We start from the raw sequence: 20380 nt of genomic DNA on the forward strand, positions 1-20380 counted from the left end.
AATGGGAGTTACCAAGTGCTCAGCACCTCTGAAAATCAGATCCTGTGCACATCTATGCTCTTGGAAATGGAGGGAAATGATGATGATCTTCCCTTTCTATAAATGCTCCAATGTGTGGATCAAATAATTCCCTTATTTCTTTTGTTTCTTTTAAAGGCATATTTTTCCATGCACAGCCAAAAACAAAGCGTCTTGTTAACCTTGTGCATGAATGCCTCGTTGTAAAAGTGAAAGGCTGAATTGACAACACTTCAACCCTACAGTGAATAGTTGTTTCGCTATATGCCTATACAGTTTCATAGTAGCAGAATGTGGAACACACACAATTTCCCTACATTTAATTTTTTTCTTAATACAAGGAAATTCTATAAAAAATATTTTACTATTTTTTTTAGAATGAAACCTGAATATAATAAAAAAGTTGGCATGTCAGAAACCTTTAAACATTAATAAGAGAACTCAAACAGGGATACACTCCACAGCCTCCTTATTAGAGTTAAGGCCAATGTAAACCCTAGCTCCATGGTGATATTTACCAACTCTGCCCTTGCAGAGCATCTATCAAGGAGAGGCAGTCAGTCATTCTGGTATTACAGTTCAAGCACAGGTGTGGGTGCGATAGATGACAGTGATATCAACAGCAAGCACTAGTATTGTGGGCTGAGTATACATGTGGTAGGTAATGCTAGCGATCAGTGCTGCTGTCAAAGTAACACCATGAAGTCTCTTTTACTTTTTTTTTTTTTTTAAACAACAAGGGTTTTGGTAATCTGACCTGTAGTTACCCCTCCTGAGTCTCTCGCCATATCTCCATTACACAGGCATCTGTGATTCACAAGACCTCTTGTGAAGTTTCAGAGCTGTACTCCATTGATTCCCCAACAATGACAGGCCAATTTCAATTTCTAGCCAACATCCTCAGGGAAAATTGAATTTTCAGAACTCAGGCAGCAGGGTTCTCAATGTGTGACCCTTATAGATATGATCCTATCAGACATTCCATGCAAGAATGGATTTTATCTTCTGAGATTTCTGACATTCATTTATCAGAGTTAAATTTATTTCTGTGACTGCAAGGTTACAATGGGCTAGTGGAACTTGAGCACAACACTTGGAGTATTTTGTCTCCGAGGCTACAGGAATCATATGTGAAGGAAGTTTCTGGTTGTTGTTGAGAAGTACAACTATTTCCCAACTTTGACTTTTGATTTTTTTTTAATGAAAAATTAGTATTTCTAGCTTGATGCATTGAATTTTTGCTTCACTTACACTTTCAAATATAAAAAGGTTTTAAATAGGAAATATATATTTTGATGTGATTTTTTTTTCCTGCACCCTTTAGGGGAAGATAGCAATGGACCTTTGTGTGAAACTATTTCAAACACAGAATCAGAACTTCGAAGCAACTCTGAGGTAAGATATGTGATATGTGCCATTCACTTTTCAAGTTTGTGTACATCAGTTGTAGACAGTAAGGGAAGTACCACTTTGGGAGATGGAATTAATCTTGATTGATAGTACGCCTTTAGATGTATTGACATTAGTTTGTCTATCCTGATTTAAATACTTATAATATTATCTAGGCAAACACTTTCTTCCTTCCCTGGTTTTGTGATGAGCAAATCCTACCTTAATATTGTCCCTGTACATAGCATGATTATATATTGAATCTTGCAAAAGAGCGTTACAATCAATATATCAACATTAAAAATATGGCATGCAATTTGAACTGAAAGTATTTCCAATATCAATCTGAAATGACAACCACAGTGCAGTGTCTTGGCAATTAGGAAGACACAATGCTTCTGTATAAGCACAACACAGGATAACACAGCACATTGCTTTATGTTACAAAACCTTATGATATTGGCCTGTTAAAGAAACAAAGGCATATTTGGATTCCTGTGCCCTAGGAATTATTTGAGATACAGCTATTGAACTTGGTTATGACAAGGATAAAGGAAATTGTGTAATTTGGACATGTGAGCCCATCTGTTCAGTATAATGGTGTATAGTTCCATGTAATGAAATAACGAAAGGTATAATTCGTTTAATAGAGCTCACAATATCTCATTTCTAAGTATATACAGTACATTCTTTACTTAAAGAGAGGGAAGTGTATGTTCCCTATTTTTTAATTTAGATTTAAAAAAAAATCTAAAAAGACAATATTGAAGATGACGTTTTGTAAGGGTTTAATGATATTTAGGGGATGCTTGGGACATCTAATCTCCCAAGAGTTGCAGGTGTCACAGCAACAGAAGTATGTGCCCTAGGAACCTATTCACATGCTTGCTACGAGCTACTAAGCTGAAACAATATCCTTCAAACTTTGGGCATTGGTACGCCTTTTGCATCTACTGCTAAGCCACTTATGTGGTGAAATCTCTGTTCTTATCACTAAAAGGCTTACACAGAGTTGCTTCCATTTTCTTTGCACTGGTTCTTCAAAAATTGTTACAGTAGGAAAATATTAATGGTCCCACTTAGAGGCACAATGCAAAGGCGATTAGAGAATGGAATTAAATCATGACATTAAAGGAGAAATGAGAAGACAGCATACTCCTTACATTAGACCTATCAGCTTTGATTTGGTTTAGTTTGAAAGCATATCAAAACATCACTCCCCTTGGGCTGTCTGTTTTGTTTGGAAAGGAACGGAGGTGCACATTACAGGGACAGCATGACCAACCCATGATCGCTGTGGAAGAGTAACCTATGGGTTTGTTTGGTCAGTCATCAAGATGAGCTGTTAGGATTTTAGGTTTTCTTATGGAAGGATAATCTCATTTGTTTTTGGTGGGGGTTTTTTGAGGGAGGGGTTGCATTCATATGGAGTGATTTTTTTCCCTTGTAATTTATACCAGTACTTTTATCAAAGGATGATTTAATTAAAAACACAAAACAAAACTATAAACAGCTCAAAAAACCAAACCAAACCAAAACAAAAAAACACCCAGAAGCTCATCTGGCAACAAAAATCTAAAATATTTATTTTTTCTTTCTTACCCACTCTGTTCTTATTTTTCTAGTCTCCCTGCATTTGTGACCTACTTTAACATTACTTCCCTATTTCTTCCCCTCTCATTTCACTAGGTACTTTATTTGGGGGGAGGAGGAGTCTCTTGCTTGATTTGCTTCTTTTCTCAGTCTCTCCCAGGCAGGATGCAAGCCCGGTAACATTTGAGTGGAAGTTTCTAATTCACAGTATCAGAGGGGTAGCCGTGTTAGTCTGGATCTGTAAAAGCAGCAAAGAGTCCTGTGGCACCTTATAGACTAACAGACGTTTTAAAGCATGAGTTTTCATGGGTGAATACCCACTTCGTCGGATGCATGTACATTCACCCACGAAAGCTCATGCTCCAAAACGTCTGTTAGTCTATAAGGTGCCACAGGACTCTAATTCACAGTGTTTATGTGGGTTTGATATTGTGCAGAACATGCCCTTTCTTAAATTCAGACCAATAGCTTTTAAATTCCCTGAATCTCTCAGGATGCCTTCAGTGCAATGGGAGAAGAAGATCTTAGCAGTTGCCAGAAAACAGCCGATTGGGGAGGGAAGGACAGGGATTCTTGTAAATAGCTGCAGTAGGGAGGACAGTGTTTCAAATTGCTTTCTATGGGTCTGTCATCTGAGACTGGATGCAATCATAGCATGGATTAGAATATAACCCTGCCTACCAGTCGCATCCAACATTAATCTTTGTGAATAGACTGCTTGGCAGATGCTCGGGGGATCTTACCTCGGTTATCCTTAAATCTCCAAGATATACGTAAATAACTCTGAAGCACTCAAACAAGTGACAGAGCTGATTTAAGTTATAATGAGCCTGATTCTCTGATGCATTTTATCCTATCTCATCACTTAGATGAGTGCAAAGATGGTGGAAAGTGAATGTAAAATGCTACCATTCCAATTTGGTAGCATTTTGCATCACTTTTCACAGGTGCGGTTGATGACACCAATTGTGAGGCAGCAGACAATCACTGACTTTATTGCTTTCCAATTCTTTCACTTCAGAAATAGAGGAGAAAAAGGCACAAAAGAAAAACAGTCCAAATTTTTTGGGTTAGAAGGGAAGTTTAAATGGAATTTTTTAATGAATGACCAATTAGTAAACCAGGATTGTAGCACAGGGGAAATCAAATCAACCACAGTTCTTTGACCTCTGTGATATCTGCACAATATGTATACATGGGTAGTGTACAGACGGAGATAATTTTTGTCTATCTGCTACTGTAGGTTCAATTAAGGGATTAATGTTACTTGAACATAGCATTGTTTTGGTTTGTTGGGTTTTTTCAAGTTCCTCACCACCATAGAAGGCAATAGCATTACTTACATAAATCAGGTGTTGAACCTGTTAGAGCGGTGTGAAAGTGATGAGAATTGTTTTTGCAAATTTATGCTCCAAAATGTTCTTCGTTTTGGATGATTTTGTGTGTAAGAAAATTTGTCTTTTGTGACGTTTTTGTGAAATTAAAATTTCCATCATGAAGGCCTCTCAGCACCATCATCTCTTATTAAACCAGATCATTAGCTAGTTTAAACTGCCATCGTTCCATTGTAGATAACAACGCTACACAATTTACACCAGTTGAGTGTCTGGCCCACTGACTTCAATGTGAGCTGCAGGTGGTCAGCACCTTTAGGTCCGTGACCCCAAATGAGTTAAATTTTATCTGAAAGAAATAGCAAACACCCATTACTTTCCAATTTTCAAGTAGAAAAAATGCAGAATACCACTTTTTGTATGTGTGAAATCAGATCAGTTTCAAAAATTGAAAACAAAATTTAAAAAATTGTAATTTTAAAGTTTTTTTATTTTTATTTTTTTACACAGTTCTACCAAATGCATCAGGAAAACATTGTTAGAGGAATACTGTATACATATTGAGGTCATATTTCTAAAGCACTCAGCATTGGCTAATTCTGCTGCCACTGAAGTCAATAGTAATTTTATCTTTAACTTCAGTATGAGCCAGTTCTGATCGGTTTTGAAAACCCCATTCATATTTCTTCCTGTTGTTACTGTTTGTATAGTGACAGTGCCAAGGCAACGTGCACAGATATGTGATAAGATCTATGCAAAAGACCTTGCAAATTAAGTGTATGAGGAGAGGGTATTTCATCTCTCTGACCAGCTTGACGCTTCTGAACTCCAGTAATGTCAGTGAAAATATTCATGTTTTATGTGACATGAGAGCAGACTCAGGTCCCCAGCTTGATGAGAAAGTCTTTTAAATTATCTGTGTGTGTTCCTGCACCCGAACTCCCTCCCAGACCCCGCACTCCTGCCCCAGCCCTGGGCCCCCTCCCACACTCCAAACCCTTTGGCCCCAGCCCAGAGCCCCCTTCTGTACCCCAAACACCTCACCCCAGTCCCACCCCACACCCTTCACCCTCAGCCGGAGCCCTCATCCCTCTCTGGCACCCCAACCCTCTGCCCCAGCCCTGAGCCCCCTCCGGTACCCAAACTCCCTCCCAGAGCTTGCACACCACACCCCCTCCTGCACCCCAACCCCCTGCCCCAGGCTCAGCCCGGAGCCCCCTCCCACACTCTGAACCCTTTGCCCCTCCCCCCCAAACCCAGAGTCCACACCCCAACCCCCCTGTCCCAGCCTGGTGAAAGTGATGGAGGGTGGGGGAGAAGGAGCGAGGGAGGGAGGGGGAGTGAGCAGGCCAAGGCCGAGGTCTCAGGGAAGGGGCAGGCCAGGGGGCAGGACAAGGGTGTTTGGGTTTGTGTAATTAGAACAGTTGGCAATCCTGCTGATTACACTGAGTTGTTGGCTTCATCCTACTCTGTTTCAACTTTGTTCTGTACTATTATTTTATCTCTGAGGTTTTTTTTTAAAAAGTCAAGATTTTATTAAAACAAAGCAGCGGCAGAAGCCAAATAAAGGGTGGTGTGGGGCCTAAAACCCATGTTGACAGCTGATCATGGAGGAGATGAAAAATGTTTGAGTGCGAGTGCAGAAAAGAAACTCAAAAGAGAGAGCTAGTAGAATTGTGCAAACTTGAAAAGGGAGGGCATTTTTCAAATGAAGAGGCTGAAATCCTTAGGGGAACAAAGAAAAGCAAGAACAAGCACTTTCATTGTTCACAAACTTGTACAGTACTTTGAATTTTTAAACATATTAACTATGTAATCAAGGGAAACTTTTCCACTGAAGACTGAACTACAAAGATTTAATGTGCTTCTCAAGACTTCTTCCACGGCTGCCAATAATGGAGATTGCCATTAGCAGCAGGATCAGTCCTCAATGCAGAATTGAGACTAGGTTACATATCAAGGCACTTTAGCCATAAAACAGATTGATCTACATACCATTGTCTAGGTGGGACTTTGTTTTAAGGATTTCTTTTTTTTTATTTGAACAAAATATCAAGAATTGTGTTCATTAGCAAAGTAAAGAGAGACAAATATTTGTTTCTTGACTTAAAATTTCAATGTAGACAAAACTTTTATGTTTGCTTTAAATAAATTATCGATATTTCTTTATTTTTCTCAGGTAGAATTCTAGTAAATGAAAAAGTGAAAAGTAATAATAAAAACATTGTTTCATTTCAGTTTTCAAAATTCTGTGTTTATTCCAATTGACTGACAACAAGGTGTTTTTGTTTGTTTTTTTACTTTATTTTAATGCACATTATTTAAAATGAGTTATGGGAAATCCATTATCAAAATACTGTAACTGCACAGTACTAGTAAGCAAGGATTTTATGTGAGGTAAATAGACTACTCTGTCCAGCATCCATTCCAGTTGGCAGACAACTGCCATATTTTCACATCATGTGTCATCCTCCGCAGTTGCTGCACCACTTTATATCCTACAGCATCCCATTGCTCATCTCCATCTTTATGCTGTGATTTAGCTTTGGAAACAGATTTGTAAAATGACAGCACAAAGGATTATCACATATTAGAAAAGCATTTTCTGTAGTTGTTTTGCAAACCATTATCTTTTCCATTTTTACAGGCTTGATCCCACAAACCGTCACTTGTGCAAGCAATGCTTATTCACACTGGTGGGATCAGGGCATGTGGTTAACTTTACTCTCATTATTTACCTTGCCTTATTCACATCAGAAACCAAATCATTTCTCTCATCATACTTGTTTTCATTATGAGGTGCCTAGTTTACATGGGAAAAATAACTCTAGATGAAGGACCTAAATAACCCTTTCCAAAATTAAGTAGGAAATAGCCTATTTCTATGAGGTTTTCCTTTATCATGTGGTAGACTGTCATGAGTTCCAGAATATTTACTGATTATCATTTTTACAATGGAAAAGTTTAGAGATATTGGATTGGCACCTCTTTTAAAGTATTCTTCTTGTTAACTCTGCATTTCTATGTTCTACTAAACCATGCAAAACATCAGTGGCTATAATCCAAACAACCTGTTTCGCCTGAAGAAGTAAAGATGATGATATGATTTAGTTAATCTACAGTTTCCTGGGGCTAAAATCCAGCAATCACTGCAAAGCTTTTGACAAAAACAAACCCAAAGCTTCATTATTTCTGCTGAAATAACTTTTAAAACATCCTGCTGCCTTTGCATCATCACTAACATTATGTCTTTCCCACGATGCCACTGGCAGGGCCTAAGCAGCACTGAGACTTCTTTACTCATCCCTGATCATCAAGTGGTAAGCAGCAAGCAGTATTCATGCTTCCTTGCATGAATTTTTGGTGTCTTCTATTACTGTGTGCCAAAATACAGCCCCTGAAAATTTTCCAGTTTTTCAAACACGTCATCATCCTTCAAAAGCTAATCATGTTTTCTCTAGTATATGAAAGCAAATGTGGATTTGAAGTATTCTGATAGTAGATTGGCCTATGGGCTCTTGTTGTATTTGGTTGCAATCCATAAACCAAGCGAGTTGAAAATGATTATATAATTTAATATGGACAAAATTAAAATGTTAAATGAGAGAACTGGAAAGTTTTTCTTTTATGTTTTTACTCATTGTTTTGTTTGATGAAATAATCTGTATAGGGTGTGTTCTAATTCTGGTGTTGTTATTCTATGTAAGTTTGTTTCCTCCTACCATAATAATCCGTAGTTCTGTATTGGAGTCAGCATGATACTTTAAAATGTGTTAAAGATCAAGAAATAATCACTAACATAATTTGAGGTATTTCATGTGCTTGTTCCTTATTGTGGTAAGTTGTAAATAATAAGTATAGGCCGCAAATGCCAACTCATTAATACTGAAAAATTCTCAAACCTATTCCTTTTTTGCTTCACCAAATATATTACATTACTACACCCGATATATGTACTCCCTTCATAAAGCAAAAAAAAAAAAGTTTTAATATAAATGGAGAATTACATGCTGAAATGCACTGGAATTGTATGCTTACTTACACTGGGCTCTGGTGTCTTACATTAATACACATTTTCTCTTTTAGCATAGTTTTTTTCTTTTTTTGTTTTTTGTTTCAATGTTTCCGTGTCTTCCTAGTTTTTCTGTGTATTTTAACTTCAGACCAAAAACATTAAAATACTTGCAAACTACTTTGAACTGTACCTTCACACCCCCTCAGTATCTAAGTAGTTCAAAATCATAAGAACTGTAGTGAAAGTGCAGGAAATATTTATAAGCATATATTTTTTAAACTTTATTGCAACTTTGTGCTGCTTGCGTGAAGCCAACCTTGAAATTGGGACATTGATGGTCTTAACAAGGTTTATATTACACTTTCCTGGCAAACTGAGAACAACCAATTAAATTATATTGATTCCTTACAGCAAAAAAATGCTACAGAACCTTATGCTAAATGAATCCCTGGTGTAATAATTCCATTGGAGTTACTGGAGAGCTATACCAGGGATGAATTGGCTCATTGATTTTTGGTGGAGCACATACACATTTGCATGGGCCATGTAAGTGCCGTTACAGAATGTTTTTGTTCTTTGGGAATGACTTTCACTGGGTTTTTTAAGCATGGAAGAAATTTAATCAGTATCTCGCTCTTTTAGTCTTAAGAAAATGTTTAGGTAATTCTGTTAAAGAGATTTTTTCATGAACATCAGATTCAAAAATTAAACCTAATAAGCTCCTGGTGCAAACTATGTTTACTTTATGATTAAGACTGCGTTTTAGTCATGGGTATTTTTAGTAAAAGTCATGGACTGGTCACCGGCAATAAACAAAAATTCACGGCCCGTGACCTGTCTATGACTTGCTGGAGCCGAGGAGTGGGGGAGACCAAGACTGCCCCAGCAGTGGCCGGTGCGGCTGGCCAAGTGGCTGCCCAGACTGCGCTGGCGGCCCTGGGGTCTGTTGCGCCGGCAGCTGCAGAAGTCCCGGAATCCGTGACCTCTGTGACGGACTCACATCCTTACTTATGCTGATTCCCATAATGCAGCTTTCACGCCTTTTCTAATTTTCATGCATTCCAATATCTGCAGGGAATATTTCTGCAGTGGATTGTTAATTTGTACAAATTAATACCTAAATTTTTATAGTGTATTGATTTCAAATTTCTATTATATTATTTCAGAGATAAAAACCTACAAAACAGGCTAGACGTAAGACAATCATAACTATGCAATAAAAAAAAACACACTAAACCACCAGTTTTTAAACATTATCCTTACAATTCTGCAAAATATTCTAAAATTGAATTTATTTTAGGACAGGTGCAATAAAGATTTCAATTCTGAGGGATGTGGGACATTGTCTATTGCCTTCTCCGGCAATGGAGGCCAGTGATTGTACAACTCCTAGAACCAAATTTGGGTGCAATGTTATTGGCATAATTAACTTGTTAACTTATACATTATTTTCATATCTTATAGCTCTTCAATACAGTACAACTCTGATTAAGCTAATTGATAAGGCGTCCTTCCTAAATATTTGAAAATGACTGAAGTACTTCTTAGATTACAGTTGATTTAGTGCCCAAAAGTACCCATACACTGTGAAAATAAAATGGAACATTAGACAACTATAGATTGGAGGAGCAGAGTCTGAGTTTTTGGTCCCAAGTTTGCAATGTTGGGGCTCTGTGGGATGTTAGGGAATGTGCTACGGTTGGAAAGGAATCAAGGCTGGGAAGTACTACATTCCAAAACATGCTGCCCCCCAAAAATCACACAGATTTTTGACTGGAAATAAATATGGAAATGAATGCTCAAAGCAGAGTTCCTTCTTTGCCTTCTACTGTGTAGACACGTAGGTTTGGAGATGTTTAATGGCAGGATGAAGTCTGAGGAATTACTATGTTGCCATTGGAAAGGGAGTGGTGCACACCGCAGCACAGACAGGTAGGCCTTCCATGTTAATGTCTTGGAATGCAGGGTGTTAGGATTTGCCTGAAATCATACAGGATTCAGTCATCAGTGGCTGTTACAACATCACCTGGTAAATGATATTGAATGTGTGTGTTTTTTGCCTCAGTAACAGGGCCGCCCAGAGGGGGGGGCAAAGGGGGCAATTTGCCCCGGGCTCCGCAGGGGCCCCCAAGAGAACAGCGGAGGCTCCTGCCTCCGCCCCGCTCCTGGAGCCTCAGCGCATCAAGCGCCGAGTCTCCGCCGGGGCCCCTGAGCCCCGCGGTGAGGGGGCGGGGCCGGGAGCTCCGGGCTGAGATCAGCTCCCTCCACTCGGTGTGGAGCTCCCATCCCCGCCCCCTCACCATGTGGCTCTGAGCGGGACGGAGCTCAGGCCCTGCCGGCCGCATGCTGCGGCTGTTCCGGCGAGGCGCTGAGACTCCGGGTGAGGAGGGAGCCGGGGGTAAGGGGCTGGGGCTGGGGCCGGGGCCGGGGCGGGGGGGGGGAAGCGGGACCCGCCGCTGAAGCGCAGCCCGGTCTTCGGCGGCGGGGGGCCCCTTCCGTTCTGGGACCCGCCGCCGAAGTGCCCCGAAGACCCGCGGCGGGGACCCCCCCCCGCCACCGAATTACCGCCGAAGACCGGGCTGCACTTCAGCGGCAGGTCCCGCTTCGGCGGCAATTCGGCGGCGGGGGGCTCCCACCGCGGATCTTCGGGGCACTTCGGCGGCGGGTCCTGGAACGGAAGGGCCCCCCGCCGCCGAAGACCCCGGGCCCCCGGAATCCTCTGGGCGGCCCTGCTCAGTAATGAGGGATGTTTGACAGAATAAGTTACGGTCAGAACTCTGCATGTTACTGGGTACTTAATGTTAAGTAAACATTTACAACAGTCACTGTCACTTAGTGTGAATCCCAGGTGAGAGTCAAGTCATTTTTATAAAGCACCTTCTGTTATGATTTTTCAGTGGTTGATGCCACATCCAGCAGTTTGCTTTCTCCTCTTGTATTAGTGGTAGCTGGTTTGTTTGCTTTGGATCTGGGGCAGGGCGTGAGGTGGTCAGGACTTATACATAAGCTATTTAGTTGTGTGACAGGATTTAAATGGGTGGGATTTTAGACTGCAATTAGTGGGGTGGGCCCACCAATAAGCTTTTAGTCATTTTACACTAATGTATCAAGGCAAAACAGAATGTGAAATTTGTTTAGAGTTGTCCTTAGCTCTAGGCTTTGTTTAATTCCAGACTCAAAGTTTAGTCCAGTTTATAACCTTTCTTTTGGATCTGAAGTCCCTGGTATAGGGCTTTAGCTCATACCTATATGAACACTGCAACATACTGCTAGCCCGGCCATTCTTTGAAGTAGCTGTTAAGACATAGTCCCTTCTGCCAATTTCTGGTGGATGGTTAGGTGGAAAATAAAGATTCAGGGTTAAATTATGAACTCAGTTAAAGCAGTGTAACTTTAATAGGCTTGCACTGGCGTAATTACATGAAAGGGAAATCATACCCTTAATAATAGGACAGTGATAATGCTCAATTACCTGACTGGTCCAAATTTAATAAAATCACATCGCTCTCATATAGGTTATTGGACTGTATCATTGGAGCATTACTATAGGTGAAGATTGGAAACCAAAAAGTCAAATAATTTTTTTTAAAGAATGGTTTCTATTCATCTCTCTTATAATTGTTGGATTTATTAGGTTCTTGTAGGCACTGGTAAACTATGAACATTCTGGGGGACATCATTTCATAAGCCTCTACTAGTCATCTGTAACACTTGTGAGGTACCTTGTAATTCAGTTATAGATTCCTCCAAGAGCCATATAAATCACATAATATAATAGCTGCTAAATTGAGTCAGGATATTAATGAATGTAATAGATAGTTTGTCTCACATCAAACTGATCTGCCATAATTAAAAACAGAACTGTTAAGAAAGAGAAAATATGAATCTGTCCAACTACTACTTTTCAATAAACAACTGATGCAAGTTACTTTACAGTGGTTTTATATGTGAGCCCCTAAATGCGCACATGCACACAGTGAGCAAGAGTGGTCTTGCTTTTGCTGCAAAATCTAAAAACAGAAGGGTGGAATGGCATCATTAATGTGCCTAATAAGGCCTTCCACTAACTGTTACAGATAAATATATTTGTGCTGACTGAGAGAGAGAGAGAGAGAGATTCATATGAGGTTTTTTTTTCCATCCTAGATTAGATACAAACAGAAATTATAAGATTTTTAGATATCTAAACTGACAGTCAGTACTTTATGGACAAGAAAAAAATTAATGATGTTCAGTACCATGTAACTGTGGTCAGAATTTGGTTCACCTGTGAAACCTTGTGGATTTCACTATAATTGAAGGCCAAATAAAGTTTTAGGTGTATTGTAATACCCGAACACTGGTGACCTCAGTGGAAATTTTGCTTGATTAAGGATTGCAGAATTTGATTGATTTTCTTTGTTTGTGTAGATTTTAATCAGGTTATTTGAGTCAAATGCTGTTCAGTGTAGTCAGCTCCCACTGTCTTTTCACACAGGTAATTAAAGGCAGAATTTAGCTCCTAGGGCCTGATTTTTAGAAGAGACATCCCATGCTGAGTGCATAAAACACTGCTGGTGCACTTTTTTCAGGCCAAATACGTATGTGTGCAATTGAAAGATGTGGACAAATTGGGGAGAGTCCAGAGAAAAGCAACAAAAATGATTAAAGGGCTAGAAAACTTGATTTATGAGGGAAGATTGAAAAAAATGGGTTTGTTTAGTCTGGAAAAGAGAAGACTGAGAGGGAACATGATACCAGTGTTCAAGTACGTAAAAGGTTGTTACAAGTAGGAGGGAGAAAAATTGTTTTTCTTAAGCGCTGAGGATAGGGCAAGAAACAATGGGCTTAACTTGCAGCAAGGGAGGTTCAGGTTGGACATTAGGAAAAGCTTCCTAACTGTCAGGGTGGTTAAGCACTGGAATAAATTGCCTAGGGAGGTGGTGGAATCTCCATCATTGGAGATTTTTAAGAGCAGGTTAGACAAACACCTGCCAGGAATGGTCTAGATAATACTTAGTCCTCACATGTGTGCAGGGGACTGGACTAGATGACTTTTCAAGGTCCCTTCCAGTCCTATGATTCTATGATACTATTTAAATAGCTATCTGATTCAAATCAAGTATTATATGTCTAAATAACAATAATTGCATCTGTAAGTATTCACCCTCATATTTATTTGTACATACAAAATTATAAATGCAAAAGCATACGCTACTCATAAAACTCAGATCCAACGTGTCTTTTCTTCCCTTTCTTGGATTGAATGTTTTCTGGGATCTTCTCAGTCTTCAGAGGTATGTGGATGCAAAATCATTCTCCAAGACTCCCCAGGTTTCTTCTCTAAGGAATTAGTCTAGCTTAGTTGGTCTGGTGTATTTATTATACACAAAAGCAAGCATTGCTAGTTAATGAACAAAAGGACCAGGAGGGGATTAAAGAATAGTTCTGAAAAAGATTATATTGTCACCGTATGTTTCTCTAATTTGAAATATATGGTCAATAATTCTTTGAAAGGTTGGCATATTCTAAAGAAACATAGAAATTGCTACATCTGAACAAATGATTGGTAGCTGGTCCAGTATCCTGTCTCTCACAGTTGCCAATACCACAAGTAAAAAATGAAGACACAGCCCCTCGATTCACTTTTTCTATGTTGTGGAATATAAGGGACATCTCTTTCTTGATCCCATTTAAGGATGAGTTTATGCCCTGAAGCATAATTTTATCAGATATATATATATATATATATATATATATATATATAGCTGCCCGTTTGCTTTTTGTGTGCTGCATGACTCCAAAATAAAGTAAGCCTAAGAAAAAGATGCTTGATCTTTTTATGAGCTGCTGCTTGGTTTTGTTGTTACATTTGTGTGCTGATGACCTTTTCTTGGCCTGTTGTTTTGATCTGCTTGACTTTTTAAGTGACCTCCTCGTTAGCAACAGGTAATATTATAGAAATAAAATAAAGAAATTGGGGGCTCCTCATTTTTACTTGATGAATGCCAGTTGCTGCATTAGCTTTATTATAATTAAGAATTATATAATAGCTATATTGGGCTTGTTTTAATCCCCTCCCCCATATCCTTGAAGCCTTATCTTGCCTTTGATTTGGACACAGAATTCTCACTGACTTCACTGTGAGTTCTGTGCTTGGAACAATGTCAAGATTTGGGTCCTTGAAGTGGATGACATGCTTGCTAACTCCTTGTTGGTTGTTCCGACAGACCGGAAGGAGATACAATCTGTTCCTGAAGCGACGTCTCAGGGTAAAACAGTGATGAATGATACTGCTAGTGGCTTGGATGGCTGTGGTCATAACTCGCTTCACTGTGTCATGTCTTTTGTTAATTGGGAGCAAAGTTCATGCTCAGATAACTATGTTGCAAGTTTTTAGAGAACTTTTCATGTACTTCGGGGTGTAAACTAGAGCAGAATTTGATCTATAGCTAACAATGACATACGGTACCTCCTTTGTGCATGAGTCCTTTTTCAGCTCTAATAAAATGTAGAATTGAGCCCTAAAAACCAAACTCAACCCTTGTGTAAGCACCTGCAACTCTTACTGAAATCTATGACACTTAAGCCCATTTCGGTCAGGGTTGAATTTAGCCCTAAGTGTCAGCTTGTGTAGATTGCTTTATTTTGGCAAGGCAGATTTTCTGGAGTGGGATAATCAGAAGGATCCTGTTTAGAAAAGTTATTGTTTCTAGACAAAATGTTGTATGGGATTATCCAAGCCTAACAGTATTGGCAAGAACAGACATGCTGAGGTAGTGATCATTATTAACTTGAAAGTATAAATTCAGTAGCTCAGTTACACTGGTAGAGATTTATGCCATTCTAGCATCCTGCAGATGAAAACATGAAATTAACTATTAGATTTTTTTTTTAAAGAACAGTTTCCCTACTTTCCTGGTCCATTGGTCTAGGAGATTTTTTTTTTTTTAAAGAAGCAAGTAATAAATTACGTAACCTGTTAAATGTAACCCATATGTTCTTTGTGTTCCAATTATATATGTGATCATGTAAGTATTGTTGCTTAGCAATGTTTCTGGACAACTGCTGCTTTAATGAGCCTTGTTTTGAAATGGAAAGTGCATGGACTTTCTTTACTTTCAGATTTCAGAGTGGTAGCCATGTTAGTCTGTATCAGCAAAAAGAATGAGGAGTACTTGTGGCACCTTATAGACCAGGGGTCGGCAACCTTTCAGAAGTGGTGTGCCGAGTCTTCATTTATTCACTTTAATTTAAGGTTTTGCGTGCCAGTAATACATTTTAACGTTTTTAGAAGGTCTCTTTCTATAAGTCTATAATCTATAACTAAACTATTGTTGTATGTAAAGTAAATAAGGTTTTTAAAATGTTTAAGAAGCTTCATTTAAAATTAAATTAAAATGCAGAGCCCCCCAGAGCGGTGGCCAGGACCTGGGCAGTGTGAGTGCCACTGAAAATCAGCTCATGTGCCGCCTTTGGCACACGTGCCATAGGTTGCCTACCCCTGTTATAGACTCTCAAATTTATTTAGGCATAAGCTTTTGTGTGCTAAAACCCACTTCAGTTAGCCCACAAAAGCTTATGCCCAAATAAATGTGTTAGTCTCTAAGGTGCCACAAGTACTCCTCATTCTTTTTTCAGAGTTGCTGTAGTGCCACCTGCTTTCAGGTTTTTAAACTGTGTCCTTGTTTGCCTTTGTTTAAAGGGGCATGCTAATATTTTACAGTGGGCATCCTTCTCACTGACACTGAAGCACTTACCATGATCATTTTTGCAGAAAAGGGTTAAACTGAAAAGAGGCATTTCAGAAGATTGTGAGTGACCTTTAACTATAGTAGTATTGCCAAGCATTGCTATACTAATGTGTGTCATTGTATATTGTAGTGTATATAACATTTGTGACACATAAGGTATGTGGATGGGCCATGCATATGTGCAGCAAGTTTTGAGATCACTTCATAACTCCCATATAACAGGTGGAGCTGTTGTTGAAATTTCACCTGAGTTCAGATCTCTTCAGGTCTGAAAAGACTGAAGAACTGAACCAAATTGAAGAAACAATCCTCTCCTCTGCCTGGTTTCAGAGCAATAACAAGATTTGGTTTTTAATTGTGTTCCTTATGTACTCCACAGATTAGCAAGAGACACCAAAGCAAAGATTCTGTTTTCTTCAGGGATGGTGTCCGACGAATTGACTTTGTACTTTCTTATCTGGATGATCCAAATAAAGAAGAGGAAAAGAAGGTGGTAAGTTTCTTTTATGATATCTTCTGAATGATGACCTAGCATAGACCTGAACCTCCTTACTAAGCCCTCGGAATCATTTACATGAATTGGACTATGTAAAATCTCATAACTTGGAAAGAAAGTTCATGCAATGTACTGAAGTTTCTGGTGTGGAATTTTGTTGTGAATTAGGACTGATCCTGCAAAGTGCTGATCACTCTCAGATCCTGAATATTCTCAGCACCTTGCATGATTGGGTCCTAACTAATGATAATATTTTCTTCATTTAATGAAATTGCCCTATAATTAGTATACTGATGGTGAAAAATTTCTTAGTCACAATGAAGCCTTTCTTTTTTCAAGAAGCATGAACTGTAATCAGACTGATGTGCGGGAGCAACTGAAATACTTTTATACAGAAGAACTGCAGCCTGATTCTTCTCCCATTGATGACAGTAGAATTTTGACTTCTGTTAGAGCAGGACTGGACCTGCAGATGCTGCACTGAACTAGTTTGATTGTCCTTTTAATACCAATAATGGAACAGCAGTCAGTGTCAAAACATCAAAAGCTGAGTTAAAACTAAGAAATTACTTTGCAAACTCAATTTACAGCAACTCTAGGTTCCTGGAAGTTGAATTATAGGATACTTGCATAAATCTCAGGTTTCTTTGAAATTGCTATCTTCAACTACCTTCAGAGCTCCAGATACTCTTCTTCATTATAAGGCTCCTGCTTAAGCACTTTGTCTGAACTAATAATGTTTAGTTTCTTGTACTTGGTGCTAAATCTCATATGTCTGCCCAGAACTTATTATAGGGGATGCCGTTCTTCTCATGTTTTACCCTGGCACTTGTGAGCTACTGATGCTCGACCTTACTGTGGAAGGCCCTTGAATCTGGAACTAACTCTTGCTCATTGGTTTATTGACCTTTGGTTTTATAGCATGCTCCGATCTATTTCGCAGGCTTATGTAGTTTGAAAGGGGTGAGTGGGGCTCTGGCGAAGGGATATAGTTTTGTTGATTGAGAAGGATAGTGAATGTGGCCATTAGTTCAACCATGTGTGGTTTTAAATGGTATTGTACGTGAGCTCAAGAGACATGGATTAGTACATTCAGTAAATCTTAAACAATTTACTAAATAAATAAATAAAGGCATCTTTTCCCTTGGGAAGCCAGACTGAACTGCTGTATTTTAATAAATGTTTGCTGCTAGTCCTAGCAACTTTTGGTCTGAATTTCCTCATTTGGAAGCATAGTGTAAAAATAATCTTATCTTATAAAATTTTATTGAGATGAAGATGGCTGTGTCCTTGGAATTTGGAACCTAAAGGAGAAAGAGGTTTTGTTAAAACTTTTAGTTTAGGAGTGGAAGTAATCCACCCCTGAACCTATGAGGTAATTTTTTCCCCCTCTGCTTGTAACAACACTGAAAATGCATGGCTCCTGAGGGTGATAGTGCACAAAGACTAAAGCTGACTTAGTCTTTTGGTAGTCACTGGAAGGGGAAGGAATCTTGATTCAGATTTTCCACTATTTAAAGTACAGAGTCAATTACTAATGCTTCAAAGGGAAAAAATCTAATTTCAGAAAAATTAGTGGCTTAGCCAAGTGCTTTATGTAAGCAGGTGTGAGATATTATGGACACCATTTATTCCTGGCACTAGCATTTTTATAAATACCTTAGTAAATGCATTGATAGCGTGCTAGCTTCTTAAAAACGTTGATGTTTACCCTTTACAAATAGAATATTGTTTTAGTGTATGATGAATGACAAAGGCACCAGGAGAAAAAGTTACACTTGATGATACAGTGTCCAGGTTTGATACTGTTGTCCCTACTACTGTGAGTAAGAGCTGCATGACTGAGTCCTGCCTTTCCACAGCTGATGGACACAATATTTATTTAACAGTTAAAGTGTCTAAAATGTATTTTTAGGGTTTCACCTACAGGCATTCCTGCATTAAATTCATTTGGTCTGTTTACCTGTGTGGTACATTGATGACTCGTATATCCCCCTACATTCTCCTGAGGTTTCTTGATGAATGTGGTCTGTGTGAGGCTGTTAGTGGAAGAGCTTTTATTCCTAATTACTTACTTTATACTCCCAGCACAACAATCTCAGCACCTGCCCCTTCTAGGCTCTCTGCCTGGCATTTTGCCTTATTGCCAAAGTACTTGTAATTTATTTCCTTTTATTTTTATTATTAAAGCATTCTCATTCCTTTAAAAGCAAGTTTAAAGTGTCCTTGAAGATGGAATCTTCCATACAAGAGGCCATTAAGTGCAAGCGTGCTGGGTTTTGCTGCAAAGTTCTAGTTGGAACTCAGCACTCAAGTTCCCAGCAAGGCAAAACAGCAAAGGTGGCGACAGTGGGCCACCTTTCTGGAAAGAATCAATAAGTGACTTTTTAAATGATTTTTTGTCTACTTTGATATTTTGGGCCTGACTCAGGCTGTTTACATTATAAGCTCCGGTATTTCCAACCACAGGCATTTGAAAAAGAAGTCACGAGATTGACCTAAAAATGGTAATATTTTTAAATATAGTAAACTTGGGGTTATTTTGGCTTTTTTAAGATGTCTTCACTTTCTTGAGCCATTAGAGATTGCATTTGGAATAAGAAATAGGTCTTAACTATATTTTTAAGCATGCTGTATATTTATGGTGCCAAAAATGTTATGTAAGTAACAATAGTATTTTTTCTAAGGGTATGTCTATACTTACCTCCAGAGCGATCGATCCAGCGGGGGTCGATTTATCACATCTAGTGAAGATGCGATAAATTGACCACCGAGCGCTCTCCCGTCGACTTCGGTACTCCACTGGAGTGAGAAGCATATGCAGAGTCGACGGGGGAGCGTGAGCAGCCGATCTACCGCAGTGCAGACACCATGGTAAGTAGCTCTAAGTACATCGACTTCAGCTATGAAAATAGCGTAGCTGAAGTTGCATAATTTAGACCAGCTTAGCTCGCCTCCCCCTCCCTCCCGCCCTAGTGTAGACCAGGCCTAAGAAAGGAACTGCAAGGCTGGGCTGTTTAATTTATACTTTCCTATTAAGGAAATAATGCCTTGTTTAAGAGTTTGTGCTCCCTGCACTCTTATGCAAATATTAATCCTCCTTTTAAACAAAAAAGTTTTGTGTTCTAGTTGTAGGAGGCAGAACAGCTGGAAAGATCAGTCCCTGACTTACAAAACCCTAGAATTTTATTATTGCAATCTCAATAAACTAAAAAAAGCAACATCAAGAAAAACATCAAAAGAGAATGTCCTTTCTTCTGACTCAGCACATCTGTTCTGCACTTCCCTGATCTTACAGCCTAGCCTCCTTAGCAGCCCCAACCTAGCCAACGTGTCTGGAGAGAGTAGTGTTTTTATTACAGCAACAATCCTATCAGACCTTGCTTGTTAAAAAGCACTCTATTGCTTGTTTAAAAGCACTCTATTCCATTCTCATATTGATCCTTTGGCTTCTGCATATACAGCAGTATGATTCCCCAGCCAGGATTATCAAGAGGCTTCTTCTTCTACCATATAGCAAAAGGAATAAAAAGATGGAAGAGAATGTCAGTCAATAGAGAAAAGAAAGAAACAGATATACATACATGATGAATGGTTCAGCACTTCTGCTATAAACACAAACCCCTACATATTGGGCAGCACTAGTCAACCTCAGGAAACAAGAAGGAGGAGAGAGAGGCTTAATTACCAAGATTATAAGTGGAAAAAGATGAAATAAAACCCTCAGGCAGTAGTTAATTCAAAAGCACAATTGAAAGACTGCACACAATGCTTTCTCTCTAAGAATATGTCTACACTGCAG

At 39.1% G+C, this 20380-nt stretch overlaps 1 protein-coding gene across 2 annotated transcripts in view; it reads left to right on the top strand.

The window, feature by feature from the left end:
* ANO5 (anoctamin 5) overlaps positions 1-20380 on the top strand; it is a 97856-nt gene that overhangs the window by 31176 nt on the left and 46300 nt on the right. Inside the window, exons 2-4 of one of the 2 annotated variants that reach the window (XM_045015528.1) lie at positions 1343-1413; positions 7607-7654; positions 16462-16575. In XM_045015528.1, the coding sequence (XP_044871463.1) occupies positions 1343-1413; positions 7607-7654; positions 16462-16575 (233 nt within the window). The remainder of the gene's footprint in view (positions 1-1342; positions 1414-7606; positions 7655-16461; positions 16576-20380) is intronic. The other variant, XM_045015529.1, reaches the window with a different exon arrangement.

The sequence above is a fragment of the Mauremys mutica genome, chromosome 4 (genome assembly GCF_020497125.1).
Source record: "Mauremys mutica isolate MM-2020 ecotype Southern chromosome 4, ASM2049712v1, whole genome shotgun sequence".
Classification (NCBI taxonomy): Eukaryota; Metazoa; Chordata; order Testudines; family Geoemydidae; genus Mauremys; species Mauremys mutica.